At 40.1% G+C, this 19,792-nt stretch overlaps 1 protein-coding gene across 6 annotated transcripts in view; it reads right to left on the reverse strand.

Annotated features, from left to right (window-relative positions):
- Positions 1–19,792, reverse strand: part of TBK1 (TANK binding kinase 1) — an 89,844-nt gene that overhangs the window by 25,377 nt on the left and 44,675 nt on the right. For 2 of the 6 annotated variants that reach the window (XR_010116607.1, XR_010116605.1), the window contains exons 17-21: positions 19,312–19,413; positions 19,103–19,199; positions 18,586–18,692; positions 18,301–18,372; positions 9,001–9,156 (exon numbers count right to left, since the gene is read on the reverse strand). Coding sequence is in view for 3 of the 6 variants with exons in the window: in XM_063621254.1 (XP_063477324.1) it covers positions 12,910–13,006; positions 18,301–18,372; positions 18,586–18,692; positions 19,103–19,199; positions 19,312–19,413 (475 nt within the window). In the remaining 3 variants the exon portion in view is untranslated. Of the gene's footprint in view, positions 1–2,305; positions 8,145–8,778; positions 9,157–12,893; positions 13,007–14,214; positions 14,999–18,300; positions 18,373–18,585; positions 18,693–19,102; positions 19,200–19,311; positions 19,414–19,792 lie in introns of those variants that run through there. The other 4 variants (XR_010116606.1, XM_055249658.2, XM_063621254.1 and 1 more) reach the window with 4 other exon arrangements.

The following is a 19,792-nucleotide window of genomic DNA, read 5'->3' on the forward strand; positions in this document are numbered from 1 at the left end:
TTTGAATTTTCCTGATATATAATCATGGTATCTTTTCCTTTCTAAAAATTTTCAGTCACATTATATTCCACTGGGTTTTTGCATCTTATGGTACATTTAGAACAATATTACGTATTGGTGGTAATAGTGGAAATTCTTGCTTATTCCTGACTTTAATGGCAATATATCAGACGTTGATATTGGGTTTTAGTTTGTGGGATGTATAAAAATCACGTCAAGAAAATCTATTTCCATCCATTTCTATTTACTAAGATTAAAAAAAAACTCAGAAATATATGGTGAATTTTGTTATATGCCTTTACAGCATATATTGAAAATATCATAGGCTTTTTCCATTTTTTTAAATCCATTGATATGGTGAATTACATTAATAGCTTCCTAATACTGAACCATATATGCACTACTGAAATGAACATTGAAGATAATTAATAATGCAAGAAAATTTCCCATAACTGAAAGACATGTGTTTCTAGCTTGAAAGGTCCTGGTGAGTGTCTAGTTAAATAAGTACTTTTTAAGCCAGGTGCAGTGGCTCTTGCTTGTAATCCCAGCTACTCAGGGGGCTAAAGTGGGAGGAGTTAAGCCCAGGAGTTCGTGACCTTGCTGGACAACATAACAAGTCCCCCATCCTTAAACAAATAAACAAACAAACAAATAAATTTAAAAGCCCACTCCAAAGCACTTTATAGGGAAATTTCTGAATATTAGACATGAAATGCCTTTCACATACCCATTTTACAGAAAGCGACTAGATGTTCCCCACTACAGTGAAGGATTAAACAAAGAATGAAGAAGAAGTAGGACTCGAGAAGTAAATGATTCAACTCAAGAAAGAGGTAAAGGGAATTCTCAGGATAAAGGCTCAACCAGGCCTGGAAAACAAACTGTCCACATTGGAACAAGAGAAAGGAGGGAATCAAGGAAAAAAGAGGGATCTGGGGTGGAGGTGGGGGTGTAAAAGGGCTCATAAAAACATCTAAAATGTTTAATTAGGCCAGGCGTGGTGGCTCACGCCTGTAATCCCAGCACTTTGGGAGGCAGAGGCAGGTGGATCACCTGAGGTCAGGAGTTCGAGATCAGCCTGGCCAACATGGTGAAATCTTGACTCTACTAAAAATACAAAAATTAGCTGGGTGTGGTGGTGGACGCCTATAATCTCAGCTACTCGGGAGGCTGAGGCAGGAGAATTGCTTGAACCCGGGAGGCAGAGGTTGCAGTGAGCAGAGATTGCAGCATTGCACTCCATCCTGGGTGACACAGAAAGACTTTGTCTCAAAGAAAAATAAATAAATAAATAAATAATAAATAAATAAAATAAAATGTTTTATTATACGAAAAATTGTATTGGGAGGCTACTGGAAAACATAGAAAGAATTAGAGATAAAGAAAACAAAAATTTAAAAAAGTACAACAATAACTAACAAGGTAGTACAAATTAGTTTGGACAGAGAAAGTTCAACTCTTTCCTACTGTTCATCAGATCGGGAAGATAGAGACAGATAATGCTAATATTTCTTTCTCTCAGGGACACACGGCAGCTATGAAGTGTCATAATGATCCTCTAAGAAATCCCTAAAGCCATGCACTATGAGAAACTTTGCTAATTGAAATAAACATCAGCAGGAATGAAACATCCCACTCTTGCCTGGAGGATCTAAGTCACTCTGACACAAAAAAGGCAGCCTTGATTTACACCCAAGTGCAGAACTTCAGATACGAATTTTGCGTGATTTCTAAGGAAATAGGAGCCTGGGTCCCCCTCTGCAGTCCAGACCTGATGTTAACCCCTTCCCACACAGCCCTGCTTTGCACCTATCGAAACACTACTTCATTTAAATATAACCTAAATTCTGGCCGGGCACAGTGGCTCACACCTGTAATCTCAGCACTTTGGGAGGCCAAGGTAGACAGATCACGAGGTCAAGAGATCGGGACCATCCTGGCCAACATGGTGAAACCCTGCCTCTACTAAAAGTACAAAAATTAGCTGGGCGTAGTGGCACATGCCTGCAGTCCCAGCTACTCGGGAGGCTAAGGCAGGAGAATCGCTTGAACCTGGGAGGTGGAGTGAGCCGAGATCACGCCACTGCACTCCAGCCTGGGCTACAGAGCAAGACTCCATCTCAAAAAAAAAAAAAAAAAAAAAAGAGGCTGGGTGCTGTGGCTCACGCCTGTAATCCCAGCACTTTGGGAGGCTGAGGCAGGCGGATCATGAGGTCAGGAGTTCGAGACCAGCCTGACCAACATGGTGAAACCCCGTTTCTACTAAAAAAAAAAAAAAAAAAAAATGCAAAACTTAGCTGGGCATGGTGGCGTGCTCCTGAAATCCCAGCTACTCAGGAGGATGAGGCAGGAGAATTGCTTGAACCCGGGAGGCAGAAGTTGCAGTGAGCCGAGATCCTGCCATTGCACTCCAGCCTGGGTGACAGAGCGAGACTCCGTCTCAAAAACCAACCAATCAACCAAACAAACAAAACCTTAAATTCCACCCTTCTTCCAAATCCTAGAAGAGCTCTGTAATTTCCTTCGATAAGATACCGCACAGTTCCTCTGGTGTGAGGTCTCTCCGTGGTTGCATGGTCTACAGGTTTGTCTCCGGGGGCTTAGGCTGATTGGACTAGAACAATTTGGAGGTTCTTGAGATTTGAGCCTTGCTGCTGCAACTGGGAGGGGAGCCTTGCCTCAGTAATAATGTGCATATCTGAGACCCGTTATGTCTCACCTGCCCAAGGCCTCTCTGTCTCCAGCTGCATAGGATTTGCATTGAATATGGATGTTGATCACAATCTCCTTTGGCCCTTTGGTGTTAGGTTATTATATATCTCCTGAGATTTGGGAGTTCTAATCAGACTTTGGTATCTTCTGGTGAAATCTGGCTGTTTTTTTTTTTTTTTTTTTGAGATGGAGTCATGCTCTGTTGCCCAGGCTGGAGGGCAGTGGCATGATCTCAGCTCACTGCAACTTTCGCCTCCTGGGTTCAAGCAATTCTTCTGCGTCAGCCTCCTGAGTAGCTGGGATTACAGGTGCCCACCACCATGACTGGCTACTTTTGGTGTTTGTATTTTTAGTACAGACGGGTTTTGCCATGTTAGCCAGGCTGGTCTCGAACTCCTGACCTCAGATGATCCACCTGCCTCGGTCTCCCAAAGTGCTGACATTACAGGTGTGAGCCACTGCACCCAGCCTGAAATCTGGCTTTTATCAACTCTCCTGTCTTTTAGCTGCTTGTCCAATATGTTATATGTTGTTAGCCTCTGAGAACATTTCTCAGCCCTGTCTATGCTTGAATAATTTGCTTCGGGAGAGCTTCTGTTTATACATTTCACCTTCTGGGAGACTGCTGATTCTTGGGTCAGCAGTTGGGACAGCTTCACTTTACGGATGAGGGCAGGAACACTTAGAAGCAATGTCTTTATTTTTGACCAACCATCAGCCAATTTCTCATGGGATTGTCATTGTCTTCCAATAAACTTATGCTACTTTCTGATATAACTTTATTGAAGATGATTTAAAGTTGTAGTGAACACTTTGAGGAACATTGATATGAGTAAGATTGCTCATTAGAGCAGTGCCTCAGAATAAAACGGGCTAGATTGTCTGCCTTAAGCAGAGAGAATGTTATTTAATGTAGGAGACCCCTCTCTATCCTTTGCTTTTGTATTTCAGGGACTAATAACTATTGTTTTTTTTTTGTATTACAATGGCTTGATAATATTGTCAAGGATCTGAGTTATCGTTAAACCATTAGTAAGAACTCTGTGCATGAAAATATTTTTTCTGCATCTAAACTTTCTCCTCTCTCCTTGCAGAGGAAAAATAAGTAGACTTTTACAGTGATAGTTTCATATTTGTTTCGAGCTGTCTCCCTCTCGCTTAGAGACACAGAAAATTTGCCTTTTTTTTTTTCAGAGATGGGGCCCTCACCATGTTGCTCAGGCTGGACTTGAACTTCTGGGCTCAAGTGACCCTTCTGCCTCCTGAGTAGTTAGGACTAAAGGCATGCGCCACTGTGCCCGGCTGATCATTTGCTTTTATAGGCCACTAAATATAGAACAGATTTTGTGATGTCATCTTGTCCATTAGCCTATTGCCCCACTGATGCACAGAGAATACATTCTACTAGGAGGGTACACCCTACCCGCCAACAGACAAGACACCAGAGCATCCATGCTAGAGTGTTCCTCTGCCGGTTCTTCCATGGTGGTTCTCTCTCTCAGGGCTTCTGATCTACATGGGTGTCCTTGAGAAAGCCATACAATGCTGGAGACAAGTGGGGTGCTGTCTAATAAGCAGCCCCCCTCCTTTCTCTTCTTCCCTGTGGTGAGAGGTGGGTTTCTGTGTTGTCCAGATGTGCTTACATCTGCCTCCTTACAGGAAGCAATAGACTTTCATTCAGTCATCACATCTCATTAACTGCCAAAACATGGGGCAGGAAGGGGTGAAACGGAGAACCAGAGAAAACTGTTAGTGTAAAGAGACTGTCTGAAAACAGCTAGGTCTTCTAGCTCTGATTTTCTGACTATGCTGAGAGTTTGGTTATCTTATAAGTCATGATGAAAAGGAGCTGAAAAAATATTTTTAAAAATAAATTAATAGGATAGGCTTTTGTTTTCAAGGGGGTGTCCTGGAAACAATGTTTGATTGGGCATTAGTAATGATTTGGAAAAGAAATGAAGAGCTAGGCTGTGAAAGTGATGTCTTTACCACAGAAATTAAATGACCAAGATGACTGCTGGGAACCCCCAAGTGCCCTGGAACAGGTTACACAGAAAAGGAGGCCAGTTTCCATAAGCAGGAGCCTAAAACTTAGGGCTCATCCTATATATGGAGAGTCTAGATCTCAAATTTGCTTTGTTTTGTTTTTGAGACAGATTCTTGCTCTATTGCCCAGGCTGGAGTGCACTGGCATGGTCTTGGCTCACTGCAGCCTCCACCTCCTGGGTTCCAGCGATTCTCCTGCCTCAGCCTCCAGGGTAGCTGGGATTACAGGTGCATGCCACCACGTACGGCTAATTTTTGTATTTTTAGTAGAGACGGGGTTTCACCAGATCTCATATTTGTTTTTTAAAAAGAGCATGTATGCATTTGGTATGTAAACTCGTTAAACAGGGTTTTACATAAGGTCTCAGATATTATGACAATTAACAATGCCAGTCCTGTTTCTGCAGATGAATGACATGGTGACATACTATCTGACATCAAGAAACTTTCCTCCATGCTGCTCTTCAGCAACTCTGCTGCCACTTTGTATTATTGTATCTTAGTTTCACGGCATTTATGAAACTGGAAGGAACCTTTAAGATCAAGTTCAATCTCCACATTCTACAGACGAGAAAGCTCACATCAGAGAGATCTAAGTGACTTGCTCAAAGTCACACAGCTCTCAGTAGCACAAGCCAGGTCTGACTCTGAAGTCCCACAAGCTCTCAAAGTAGCACAGCTCTCAGTAGCCAGGTCTGACTCTGAAGTCCCTTGATCTTCCCAGCAGCCTACAATGCTCTTGAGCTCTGTTTTTTATATATAGCTTGGGTTCCTCAACTAGATTAGAAATGGCTCCAGGCCATGGAATGTGGGCTTTTCTCATACAGCCCTCCCCATTCTCCTCCTTCAAGACCATAGTGTAAAATATGTACTGAATTCAGATTTACGACTATCCTTCTATATTTCTTCCTAAATCATGCCTTGATGTAACTTAATGTCTTCTGGGGGAGATAGAGGAGAGCTGCAGGAGAGTCAACTAAACTGTGCTGTTACAGGGAGTAAAGCCATTTGGGAGCCTTCACTTAATTAGTATTAAAATATCATGCACTGATTTTGCCCTGAGGCCATTTATGTTTTCAAGTGGGGTTGATCGGAATGAAGGTACTTAGGGAAACTTTGACATATTTCTGCCAATCTTTAGATGACTCTAGGATATTGATGAGTGACAGAGTTTAACGCTAGAGACAATCTGATGTTGATGGTTGCCACAATCCATTAGTCTACACAGAAGGGTGGAGCAAGGATCCCCAGGCATTAGCAGATTTCTAAGAATACATTCATTCTTTTTTAACTCAAAATTCCATAGGGCTGTCTTCATAAGTCAATTCAGTAAAGCAAATAGTTATTGACTGCCCACATACAAAACACTATGTTAAACACTGGAGATAGAAGAAAAGATAGTTCTTGCTCTCGAGGGGATATAATCCTATAAAGCATATATTTAAATAATCTCATTATGATAGAGTAATATTTCAACAGAATTTTTTTTTTTTTTTGAGATGGAGTTTCACTCTGTTGCCCAGGCTGCATGCAGTGTAGAGGTGTGATCTCAGCTCACTGCAATTTCTGCCTCCCAGTTTCAAGTAATTCTCCTGCCTCAGTCTCCTGAGTAGCTGGGATTACAGGCAGCTGCCACCATGCCTGGCTAATTTTTGCAGTTTCAGTAGAGACGGGGTTTCACCATGGTGGCCAGGCTGGTCTTGAACTCCTGACCTCAAGCAATCTGCCCACCTCAGCCTCGCAAAGTTCTGGGATCACAGGCATGAGCCACTGCACTTGGCCTCAACAAAAAATCTTTCTTTCATAATATTGTGTATAAGTAAAAAGATTGTGGAATCAGGCTATCAATCTCCAAACTAATGAGAAAACTAATAAGCTTTACTTTGGAAAAATAGATTATCAAACTTTCTAGGTATAGATTATCTACTGATGAAGGCTATAAGTAAAATATTCAGTGAGGGCTCGTATGTTCACATTCTGTTACTTACTCACCATTGCTCTGTGGTGTGATAAAAAGAGCAGCAGACCAAGAATTAGATAATCTGGGATAAAGCTCTGGTTCTGCCTATGTAACAGTTTTGGGAGATTAAGGTGTCTAACCTTCTGGAGGCAGTTTGCTCATCTTATTTTTATTTTTTTGAGACTGAGTCTTGCTCTGTTGCCCAGGCTGGGGTGCAGTGGTTCCATCTCAGCTCACTGCAACCTCCACCTCCTGGGCTCAAGCGATTCTTCTGGCTCAGCCTCCCAAGTAGCTGGGATTACAGGCACCCACCACCACACCCGGCTAATTTTTGTATTTTTAGTAGAGACGGGGTTTCGCCATGTTGGCCAGGCTGGTCTCAAACTCCTGACCTCAAGTGATCCACCCACCTTGGCCTCCCAAATTGCTGGGATTACAAGCGTGTGCCACCACCCCCGGCCTTTTTGCTTATCTTTAAAATGAAGCAATTGGTGAAGATGATTTTTCTTAAGTTCTCTTGGGGCTCTAACATCCCAAATTATGCTAATCCATATCTGAAGAATGGTACATATAAACAGAGACTTAAACTATTAAGTTAAATTCTCCCTATTTTGACAGTGAGAATGAAAAAAATTAAAGAAAAATAGAAGATCAAAATGTCCTAGGCCTTATATTTTATAAATTTCTTTTTTTAATGAATTGCATTTTTTTTTTTTTTTTTTTTTGAGACGGAGTTTCACTCTTGTTGCCTAGGCTGGAGTGCAATGGCGCAATCTCAGCTCACTGCAACCTCCACCTCCTGGATTTTCAAGCAATTCTCCTGCCTCAGCCTCCCGAGTAGCTGGGATTACAGGCATGTGCTACCACACCCAGCTAATTTTGTATTTTTGGTAGAGACAGGGTTTCTCCATGTTGGTCAGGCTTGTCTCGAACTCCCGACTTCAGGTGATCAGCCCACCTCGGCCTCCCAAAGTGCTGGGATTACAGGCGTGAGCCACCATGGCTGACCTGCATACTTTTAAATATATGTCTTAATCACATACCTCCCTTGGTGATTATAGATCATAGTCACTTCTGTTTTTTTTTTTTTTTTTTTTTGAGACGAAATTTAGCTCTTGTTGCCCAGGCTGGAGTACGAAGGCATGATCTTGGCTCACTGCAACCTCTGCCTCCCAGGTTCAAGTGATTTTCCTGTCTCAGTCTCCTGAATAGCTGGGATTACAGGCACCGGTCACCATGCCCGGCTAATTTTTTTGTATTTTTAGTACAGACGGGTTTTCACCATGTTGGCCAGGCTGGTCTTGAACTCCTCACCTCAGGTAATGCATCTGCCTCGGCCTCCCAAAGTGCTGAGATTACAGGCGTGAGCCACGGCGCCCAGTCGTCACTTCTGTTTTTAAAGGAGGATCTGGCACTGGATAATCTAGCACATCATCAGATTATGTTTGATAATGTATCAAACACATAATATATCTTAAGTAATTGTTAAGCACTTACATAAAATTCTGAGCTACATGGGTGTGAAAGAAACATGAGAATTTTGATTCAGTTGCAAGATGAAACATTATGAAGTGAGAGAACTGGCTTTCAGCAATGTGAGTAGTACAACCAGTGCTGCCGAGTATGAAGGTGAAAGCTGGGCTCCTGCAGGAACTTCAGATACCAGACTTAGAGGGGTCATCTACTCCCTTTAACCCCCTCTCCTCTGACCCTTGCATATTCCAGTCAGGCAGGACTGGACAGAAAAGGCAGGGCTTTATATGGTAGCAAATATAAGGTGCTTTAAATTCTCATATCAATAAATACCTGATTAAAATATGATGCATAAACTGACCCAAATAAAAGAGACTTAAGGCCCACTGACCTTTTTAGTTTTCTATGGAAAGGAGGGGAACTCACTGGGACTTATTTTTTGTGTTCTGTTTATTCTAAGATGTTTTAGTACTGGGACAAGTTAAGAGTCCCTGAGAATAAGAGCTGTTTTTGTTGTTTTTAAATACATTCTCCATCTCTCTCTAGTCAACTTTTCGGAATCGAAATGCCTAAAAAGCGTACAATTGGATTGTAACAATGTTCATGGCTTCTAATACTTCAGCCTCAAAATGCTTAATTTTATTTTCTGTCAATTTTCCCTCCCGATGACCAAGTGGAATAATACCTTTTAAAGGCTTCAAGACTTTTCTTTCCCACTCCTCCCTGCCCACTCGAGGGAGGCTCCATTTTAAAATGTAACAGAAAAAAATGGATTTGAAATAAGGCATTAGCCTGAGGTAACTTACCCCCACCTTGGCTCCAGAGCAGCTTGGATTTCCGATTCTTTGAGCAGGTCAGTGATTTGGGGAACCAGTAAAAGAGCCGGGCTATTCTTCTGAAGGTCTCATGAAAGTCACTTCTTATGGCCATAGCGAGAACCAGGAGTGTTCCAGAACGACTCACTACAGAGAGCATGGATGAGGAGCACAGTAACACCCACATATGACACTTTAGCTGTGAACTGCCTTTCAGCCAATATGTCTGGGGACCACCTGTTAGCCCTAAATCCCCTTCCTCTGTCATTCTTTTGGCTTGTCCTTTAGACCTTGGCCCTCATAACTAGAAACTGTATTAATAGATGTTCTTTCTAAAGAAAGAGTTTTAAGCTTTCTTAAGAGAAGCTCTAACCTAATGTAACACTTGGTAATTTTCAGGCATGGACCTCCTGACCTCGTTCATAAAAACACAATTATTTTCATAGAGGAGTGAAAAAAAACAGTATCCACTAACTCAGCTTCCAACACAATTGTCAGTGGTAACTTGCAGGACTTAGTGGTGATGGACGAGCAGTCTCCTAAAGCTGTAGACTTGATCTCATTTGTTTTGTGCATTTTTTACTGGAAAAATGAAACCTATTTGAAACTTTAGCAGGAATTTATCCCAGAAAAAAAAATTAGTTCTTATGGTCAAAAAATGTGTAAAAGGGCCAGGCACAAGGGCTCCCACCTGTAATCCCAGCACTTTGGGAGGCTGAGGTGGGAGGATTGCTTGAGCCCAGGAGTTCAAGACCAGCCTAGGCAACAAAGTGAGATGCTGTCTCCACAAAAAAAAAAAAAAAAAAAAAAAAAAAAGCTGGGCGTGGTGGCATGTACCTATAGTCCCAGCTACTCAGGAGGCTGAGGTGGGAGGACTGCTAGAATCCAGAAGATGGAAGCTGCAGTGAGCTATGATAGCACTACTGCACTCCAGCCTGGGTGACAGAGCGAGACTCTGTCTCAAAAAAAAAAAAAAAAAGGTGCAAAAGAACATTTTCCCCCAGGGTCCTTTTTTGATCTTTAACCATTTATTGAACAATTCTCTAGAACTTCTAACATTATTGAATCCATTTCAGCATTTCAGCAGACATCAATGCCTAGTTGTCTACCATGCAGCTCGTACTGAGGTTCCCATCATCACTCCTGAGACTGTGTCTAACAGTTGGTCCTTGCGCATTCTGTTTATGTCAAAAGAAATAAACTTATTCATATATTCATTTAGGAGCTAAGTTGCTTAAACAGCCTGATATAATATTTGGGCTTGCTTTTTATATGCCACAGCAAATTTTTGGAGCTGATTTACTCTCTAAAGATAAACAACGGATATTATTATATTGTCAGTTTTTATTTCCAGATCAGATGTTTTGGTTTTCTATTCCATTTTCAGTATTTCTTAGGAATTTGGACTTTGATTCTTCTTATAAGTGACAAGTGGGGAGCAAGTCTAACTCAAACAACAGTGTAAGAGTTTTTCAGGTCTTCTTAAAAGTGGGATGCGGGGTGGAGAATCCAGCTAAAACAGTACTGTTAAGATTTCTTTAAATGTTTTTCCCTTCAACTGTGTGTGTCTGCCCCAGCACTTCTCAGTTTCAAAAATTTGAGTAATTGTAAATTTTCTGCAGCACTTCCTCAAAGACAAAGCACAACATATAAAACACATCTGAGTGAGGTGAAATTAGAAACAAAAGACTAGCTCGTGGCCGGGTGCGGTGGCTCATGCCTATAATCCCAGTACTTTGGGAGGCTGAGGCAGGCGGATAACCCGAGGTCAGGAGTTTGAGACCAGCCTGACCAACATGGTGAAACCCCATCTCTAATAGAAATACAAAAATTAGCCGGGCATGCTGGTGGGCACCTGTAATTTCAGTTACTTGGGAGGCTGAGGCAGGAGAATCCCTTGAACCTGCGAGGTGGAGGTTGCAGTGAGCTGAGACTGCACCATTGCACTCCAGCCTGGGCAACAAGAGTGAAACTCCCATCTCAAAAAAAAAAAAAAGACTAGCCCTGGTGGTGGCTGTAATTCTGAAAGGGGAATAAATTGTTGACATTTCAGTTGAGAGTCCTTATTCCTACTGATAGTCCCTTTCTTAATTCTAAACAATATATCTCTTACTTTTAACACAGATCACCACAAAAAGTAAACACTATTGCAAAAAACAAAAACCAAAGAAAAACAATCATAAAAAGTTCAGGATTATTGTAATTTTTTTCTGGAGAATTTATTGATAAAGATACTACATTTGTAAAGAAATGTTGATTTTTTTAATATGTAAGAAGCATTTCTTTTGACATGGCATAATCAGGTCTATAAGCCAATAATTTGGTAACCTCCAAAATAATGGCAGCTAAATTTTTTTTTTTTTTTTTTGAGATGGAGTCTCACTCCGTTGCCCAGGCGTGATCTCAGCTCACTGCAACCTCCGCCTCCCGGGTTCAAGTGATTCTCCTGCCTCAGCCTCCCGAGTAGCTGGGACTACAGGTGCATGCCACTACACCCAGCTAATTATTTATTTATACTATTTTTTTGAGATGGAGTCTTGCTGTGTTGCCAGACTGGAGTGTGGTTGGCACAATCTCAGCTCACTGCAACTCTGCCTCCCAGGTTCAAGCAATTCTCCTGCCTCAGCCTCCCAAGTAGCTGGGACTACAGGTGCACACCACCACGCCCGGCTAATTTTCGTATTTTTAGTAGAGAAGGGGTTTCACCATGTTGGTCAGGATGGTCTTGATCTGTTGACCTCGTGATCCACCTGCCTCAGCCTCCCAAAGTGCTGGGATTACAGGCGTGAGCCACTGCACTTGGCCTAATTTTTTATTTTTAGTAGAGACGGGGTTTCACCATGTTGGCCAGCTGGTCTCGAACTCCCAATCTCAGGTGATCGGCCCACCTCAGCCTCCCAAAGTGCTAGGATTACAGGCATGAGCCACTGTGCCCTGCCAGCAGCTCAAATTTTAGGAGATTTAATGGGATTATTTTTCCCATTTCTTTCCTAACCTTACATTCCTGTTTATTTACTTGAAGCTATCCCCCCCTTTTTTTTTTTTTTTTTTTGAGACAAAGTCTCACTTTTGTTGCCCAGGCTGGAGTGCAGTGGCACAATCTTGGCTCACTGCAACCTCCACCTCCCGGGTCCAAGCGTTTCTCTTGCCTCAGCCTCCCGAGTAGCTGGGATTACAGGCGCCTGCCACCATGCCCAGCTAATTTTTGTATTTTTAGTAGAGACAGGGTTTCACCATGTTGGCCAGCCTGGTCTCGAACTTCTGACCTCAGGCGATCCGCCTGCCTTGGCCTCCCAAAGTGTTGGGATTACAGGCGTGAGCCACTGCACCCGGCCAAAGCTATCTCTTTTGATATACTTTATATTCACATATTTCACTTTTATTTTTTCTGCTGTCAGTACTATAACTTGTTTTATGCTAAGAGTTACATCTACTAACTCTTCTATTTTTTTTTAATTTTTTGGGACAGGGTCTCTCTCTGCCACCCAGGCTGGCAATTATAGCTCACTGTAACCTTTAACTCCTGGACTGAAGCAGTCTTCGCAGCTCAGCCTCTGAGTAGCTGGGACTGTGGCACATGCCACCGTGCCTGGCCAATTTAAAAAAAAATTTTTTTTTTTTTATAGAGGCAGGGCTCTTGCTATGTTGCCCAGGCTGGTCTAGAATTCCTGATCTCAAGTGATATCCCTGCCTCAGCCTCCCAAAGCGCTGAGATTACAGACATGAGCCATCACATCCATCTTCTATTTGTTATATATACTATTTTTATACCATTAATTGCTATCTTTTCGAAACATTATAATATTTTTTAAAAGCTACTAAAGTGAAGATACAACTTATTTTAAAGCTAATTTCATTTAAATAGTCACTCAACATTAGCAGACTGGTATCATCATGCATTTATTTATTTAAAATGTTTTGAAAAATAAATGTTTTGAATGAGGATGCATTTTTGAGGGTAAAATACTGTAAGCAAGAATGCTTCTCTTCCATGTCACTGTAAGGGGGAAATAAAAGAGTAAATCTTAAAAAATACCACTGTGGAATAGATATATTCCTACCAATACTATTAATAAAAATACAATCTCCACATAAAGGTTCTATTTATTGGTATTGTTTGCTAGAGGTGCTGAAATAAAAACTACATTGGCAAATATATCAAATAATCACATAATTTGAGTAACATTTTGCCTAATATTCAGTGATATAAGCTTTTAAACTATACAAGATACCCATATTAGACAGTCGAATGGAAAATTAAAATAAAGAGGTATTAAATACTTCCTTGCCCCACACACTCTCAAACTAAACAGGTAACTGACAGTGGATAACTGTATTATTTAAATAAAGGCATTCACCCTTGCATTTCTTTGTTATGTGTACATATGACGCTTAAAATTCTCCACTACAATAATGCATCATAATCTCACTTAAGATCCTAATCTTCTCATTTCTTAAAACTGATGAAGTTACTGATGTTCTTGGTAGACAAATTTATTTCTCTTTAGGATATGTTATCTTTATGATACGCAGGTTTTATGTAATCACACTTCACCAGTCTGAAAAGCCAGAAACTAAAACCAAAAGAAAGAAATGTCCTGTTGGATGAAATAATTTCTTGCTGAGCACAATCCCTTACTCTAGAACTCCGGGTAGATTTTTCAGAGAAAATGTTCCTTTTCGGCTGGGTGTGGTGACTCACCCCTCTAATCCCAGCACTTTGGGTAGCTGAGGCGGGTGGATCACTTGAGGCCAGGAATTTGAGACTGACCAACGTGGTGAAACCTCATCACTACTAAAAATACAAAAATTAGCCAGGCGCGGTGGCGCACGCCTGTAATCCCAGCTACTTGGGAGGCTGAGGCAGGAGAATGGCTTGAACCTCGGAGGCTGAGGTTGCAGTGAGCAGAGATCACACCACTGTACTCCAGCCTGAGCAACAGAGCGAGACTCTTGTCTCAAAAAAGGAAAAAAAGGAAAAGAAAAAAAGGAAAAGAAAAAAAAGAAAATGTTCCTTTTCAATTTCTATAGCCTAAGTATATGAAAGAACTTCTATACTAAATTTAGAATTAGTGGGTTTAGAAGAGACACAAAGTTGTCCCTACATCCAATATTCTGAGAGTAGTTTATGATTATCATCTATATTGTTACTTTCAAAAAATAACTTTTGTTTCACAAACTGGATACAAAGAAACACATGAACTCTTTACACTAAAATTGAGAAATTTATTTTTTCCATGAAATAGTAAGCAGAATTAAAGAAATATACAGCTTAAAACAGTTGAAATGACCATAGAATTTTAATGACAATTACACATTTATGGCCAAAGGAAAAAAATGAATAGTTTTTAATAATGAATTCACTTTAAAATGTTTGCTTAATAATTCATCTGAAATTACATGGATACAAGGATAACTGGGATCTGGGCATCTTGTAAAATAAAATAATGCCACTTTATCCTTCTCAAAAAAATTGTTATCCCAGTATAACAGTGGTGCGGTTCTGCTCCCCACTCACAGTAGCCACCATTCTCCCATTTACAAATGTATCAACTCAGTCTTCCTGATTTGTAAGGATGCCTATTTTGGTTCCACTTAAAAATATTTCCAGTAGGCAGTCAGAGAAAACAACTTATTTAGCCCCACTCAGAGTAGAGGATCAGTATGTCAACATATTGGTCGGTCATGGCTTTCTTCTCATGCTCACTGAGGTCAAATTTCCTCATATGATTACAAATGTTAAAAGATAAAATTACATCTTCACAGCAGCCAAAAATTTATATATTTTTTATGTATTTACAATATTGTACATATTTACACGACCACATCAAATACTGAACTGTAGAAACAAGTGACTATCTATAAAGGCATTCATTTAATGCCCAAGCGTTATTTTCTTGTGCAAACGGAAACTTTTCTTAAACTTCTATTAGAAAGCTAAAGACAGTCAACGTTGCGAAGGCCACCATCCATGGTTAAAGAGCCAAACCTAAAACACACACACAAAGAAAAAAGGTAATCTCAAAAGTTGTATTTATGTATAAAGGCCCCCAACCTTAAAATACTTTTCAGAGGAATAAATAGCTATTTATTTTTAAAGAGTTTAAGTAACTATGATTTGTTCTATTTCTTACTGGAATAGCATGGTATTATCATAAATACATGAAAAACCGATGTAATGATGTAATTAAGAAACTGTCAGTAAGAACTGGATAATTTCTTTCTGGTGGGGTGGGATTTATAAACTAAGATACAGTAGGGGCAGGGCACAGTGGCTCATGCCTGTAATCCCAGCACTTTGGGAGGTTGAGGCAGGCAGATCACTTGAGGTCACGAGTTTGAGACCAGCCTGGCCAATATGGCAAAACTCCTTCTCTACTAAAGATACAAAAATTAGCTGGGTGTGGTGGTGTGTGCCTATAGTCCCAGCTACTCAGGAGGCTGAGGCAGGAGAATTGCTTGAACCCAGGAGGCAGAGGTTGCAGTGAGCCGAGATCGTGCCACCACACTCTAGCCTGGGTGATAGAGTGAGACTTTGTCTCAAAAAAAAAAAAAAAAAAAGATACCGAGCTGCGAGTGTGACATACCCAAGGGAAGCTGAGAAATGATACCTTGCTAGAACACAATGTTATTTTGGGGAGCAGTGGGAAGTAAAGTTGGGTGAACAGGCTGGAACCAGACTATTATACTCTTTGAATCGAAGTATAAATTTAGACTTGACTTTTTAGGTAACAGGAGTTTAGAAACTTTTGAGCCAAAGAAGTCATACGATTACATCAGTATTCTGAGAGATGATTTTGGCTGTAATACCCATGACAGATGGGAAGAGCTTGGGGTTAAGAAAAAAATAGGTTATTACCATGTATCACATATGAAAGGGAAAGGAAATCTGAATGAGGGTGACGAGGGGAAATATGGTAGCCAAACTTGTTGAGAGGGTATAAAGAAGATTAAGTGTCTAAAATAATGTATGTTTAAGGGAGTAGGAGAAAGGTGGTACCTTCGAACAGGATAAGGAGAGTAGAGGGAAAACTGAGTTGGGACAGATGATTTTAGATTAAAAAAAAAATTTGAAGTGATAGTGAGTTATCCACATGGAGACAGAGTAGTATAACACTCAGAACAAAATCTGGCTTCCATTACTAGTTTTGTCACTTAACATTTACGTTAAGATTATGCCATGTTATATCACCTATACATTGTTAAGAAACCTGCAAATAAAACACAGGGGGAACTGACTTACTAAATGTGGTTTAGGAAGTTGGGATTTTATTCCACAAGGCATAAGTAGTTAAATATAAAAGTTTGTTAAAAGCACATCTTGGGCTGGGCGCGGTGGCTCACGCCTGTAGTCCCAGCACTTAGGGAGGCCGAGGCAGGTGGATCACCAGGTCAAAAGATTGAGACCATCCTGGCCAACATGGTGAAACCCTGTCTCTACTAAAAATACAAAAATTAGCTGGGCATGGTGGCATGCACCTATAGTCCTAGCTACTCGGGAAGCTGAGGCAGGAGAAACGCTTGAACTCGGGAGGTGGAGGTTGCAGTGAGCCAAGATCGCGCCACTGCACTCCCGCCTGGCGACACAGCAAGACTCCATCTCAAAAAAAAAAAAAAGCACATCTTTATAGTCTCTTCTACTTGGTGATATTTAAGCCTAAAAGGATTTAGCTAAAGTTCTGAAGAAACTGTAAACTGGATACTATAAAAGTTAGATAATTACTATAAACAAGAAAAATATTTTTTAAAGTTAACGAGTAACTCCCCCCCCAAAATTAAAATTGAACAAACATATTAAACGATGTTTGACATCACTATAAACCACAGAAATATAAATTAAAATAAGATCTCGGTTTTTACTAAACAAATTGGCAAACGTTTAAAAGATGTTATACATTCAATGTTGCCAAATGCATAGGTTTTATCTGTTTAGGACTATAACATGCACCCTTTTAAAGAACAAAATTGGCCAGGTGCAGTGGCTCATGCCTGTAATCCCAGCACTTTGGGAGGCTGACGCAGGTGGATCACCTGAGGTCAGGAGTTCAAGACCAGCATGGCCAACATGGTGAAACCCCATCTCTACTAAAAATACAAAAAACTAGCTGGGTGTGGTGGTGGGCGCCTATAATCCCAGCTACTCAGGAGGCTGAGGCAGGAGAATCACTTGAACCTGGGAGGCAGAGGTTGCAGTGAGCTGAGATCACGCCATTGGACTCCAGCCTGGGCAACAGCGAAACTCCGTCTCGGGTAAAAAAAAAAAAAAAAAAAAAAAAAAAAAAAAGAATAAAATTAGTAAAACCCAACAAAATTTAAATTGACATACTCTCTGACCCAAAAATTCTGTATCCATTTTTTTTTTTTTTTTTTTGAGACACAGTCTCACCTGTCACCCAGGCTGGAGTGCAGTGGTGTGATCTCGGCTGACTGCAACCTCCACCTCCCAGATTCAGGTGATTCTCGTGCCTCAGCCTCCCCAGTAGCTGGGATTACAGGTGTGCACCACCATGCCCAGCTAATTTTTGTATTTTTGGTAGAGACAGGGTTTTGCCATGTTGCCTAGGCTGGTCTTGAACTCCTGAGCTCAGGCGATCCGCCTGCCTTGGCTTCCCGAAGTGCTAGGATTTCAGGTGTGAGCCACCGTGCCCAGCCAAATGTGAAATATTTTTATTAGCATTACAAGGGTTTGAGAACCTGTAGAGGAGCACCTGAGGGCTTGAAAAAGAAAAGGTTCTATTACAGAGCCAAATATGACTTAATTTCTCTGAGGAATCAGGATAAGGAAAACAGCCATCCAAAAACTGCTTTATTGCCTCTGCAGGCTGAAAATCTCTTTTGGCCTTATCTATTAGGATTTTGCAGATAATAAGCAGACACCTAACTCCTCAAAGTACTGCATTTACCTATGGCTTTCACCTGCAAGGAGGTGTGCAGAGGACCCTGTAAGCTACTCAGCACCAAAGTGCTGGTATCTTAAAAAGCAACTCTGATTCACCAAATTGAAAATTATGATTCCAATGAATTAAGTTATAAAAATAATGTAAATAGAGTTTGATCTTTACAAACTGATTCAAATAAGCAAGTAATTCGATTAACCAGTACTTCTATAAAATGGAACTAATCAACCATTAAAAGGCATCACAAATACACAATCATAGAGAGAAAAACATGAGTTCTGACTTTATGACCCTTTACCACTGCTGAATCTATTGATACAGGAAGATGTAAGTACAGATGTGAATGAACTCAATTGCACAGAAAAATCACAGTAATTATTTTTGCATTACTCACCTTTCTAAAATGTGGTTATTTTCAGCAAGTTCTTTAACCACCCCTTCCATCTCTTCCTTTAATTTCTTCATACTATTAAAATAAACAAGCAACTTTGCTCAAAAACAGTATGCAAATGTTTTAGAATGATGTTTATGTTTTATTTTCTTTTAGCTGGTCAATAAATAACCTTATTAAACATTGTATTACAACAAACATAAAAAATTTCAAAATGTAAGAGCAAAAGCACAAACTGCAATGAAAGCAAATGGAAACACTACGGTTTCCAAATGATGAGTTTCTTACCCAAGAGTCATTTCTACTAATGTGTTAGAACTTGGATAAATTGGGGTCATGCTATGTTTGATTCCACTGGAAGCTGTAAACATTTTCTGAGGCAGAGTTTCTTGTAACTAAAACATCAAAAAAAAAAAAAAAAAAGAAAGAAAAAAACAACCCCACATTAATCACAGAACAAAAGTACTTACTACAGATCTGACATCTACAGATCGGACATCAAGTGTCACAGCTTTTAATAAGTCCTTTAAAAAAACTTTAAATTTTGATTTCAAAACTATCAATGATACAATACTTAAATCAACACCCTTTTAAGAAAGAAACTTTTCTTATGGTTGATAAAAGGATGGTTTATCAGCTGTTTTTAGTTGTAAAACATCTACATTCTTAAAACTTGGCTCAAAACACGTATTAAAAATTGGTGGGTGGAAATGAATGTAGGCATTCTATCCCATTTCTCCCTTGTCAATCACTATCAGTTATAAACTGAGAAGAATTTTAATTTTTCCTTGATAGCTGTACCTACCTCATTAGTATATTCTTGATATTTTGATACTTCTTCTTCAATATCAAAACACTGATTAGTCAGAGATAATAACTGTTTCCTAAGATGAAGCATCTTTCTGAAAACCAAAAAGAATCAACTGATATGCAGTCTAGTGAAGCATTCTTACTTCAAATGTACGTTTATATTGTGCAGTCAACCACTAATCACTCCAAAAGAAGTTTACTCACCTTATCCATTCTTCTGACTTATTCAAAAATGCCTCGTACTTTTTAACACATTCATCTGTAAAGTGCGTCATAGCTTTTGTTGCATGGTAATACAGTTTTTGCCTGTAATTTAGAAATAATCAGAGGCTTAAACCAATGTCACTGTTTCTACTTTCAATATTTAGAAATTTTCAAATATATGAAATGTATCTGTTTCCTATAATGATTGTTGTGGCTTTAGAATATTTACAGGAGAAAGTAAACGTTTCTAAGATAGACATTATAGCAGCAAGAAGATAAAGAGAAGGTTCAAAATGGATGTAAAAAAAATGCCTATTGAATGAGGTTAAAATTAAGACAGTGTCAGTTGAGTCTGCCCTCGCCTATGTGCTCTATTATCTATCCTGTAATCAGAGCATATGAGGCAGAAGCTGATGGACTGAAATGGTAATCTTTCTCCCCCTTCCTTCTCCCATCATGGTAACTTCCCCATTAGGGAGCA

This window comes from Symphalangus syndactylus, chromosome 17, assembly GCF_028878055.3.
Source record: "Symphalangus syndactylus isolate Jambi chromosome 17, NHGRI_mSymSyn1-v2.1_pri, whole genome shotgun sequence".
Classification (NCBI taxonomy): domain Eukaryota; kingdom Metazoa; phylum Chordata; class Mammalia; order Primates; family Hylobatidae; genus Symphalangus; species Symphalangus syndactylus.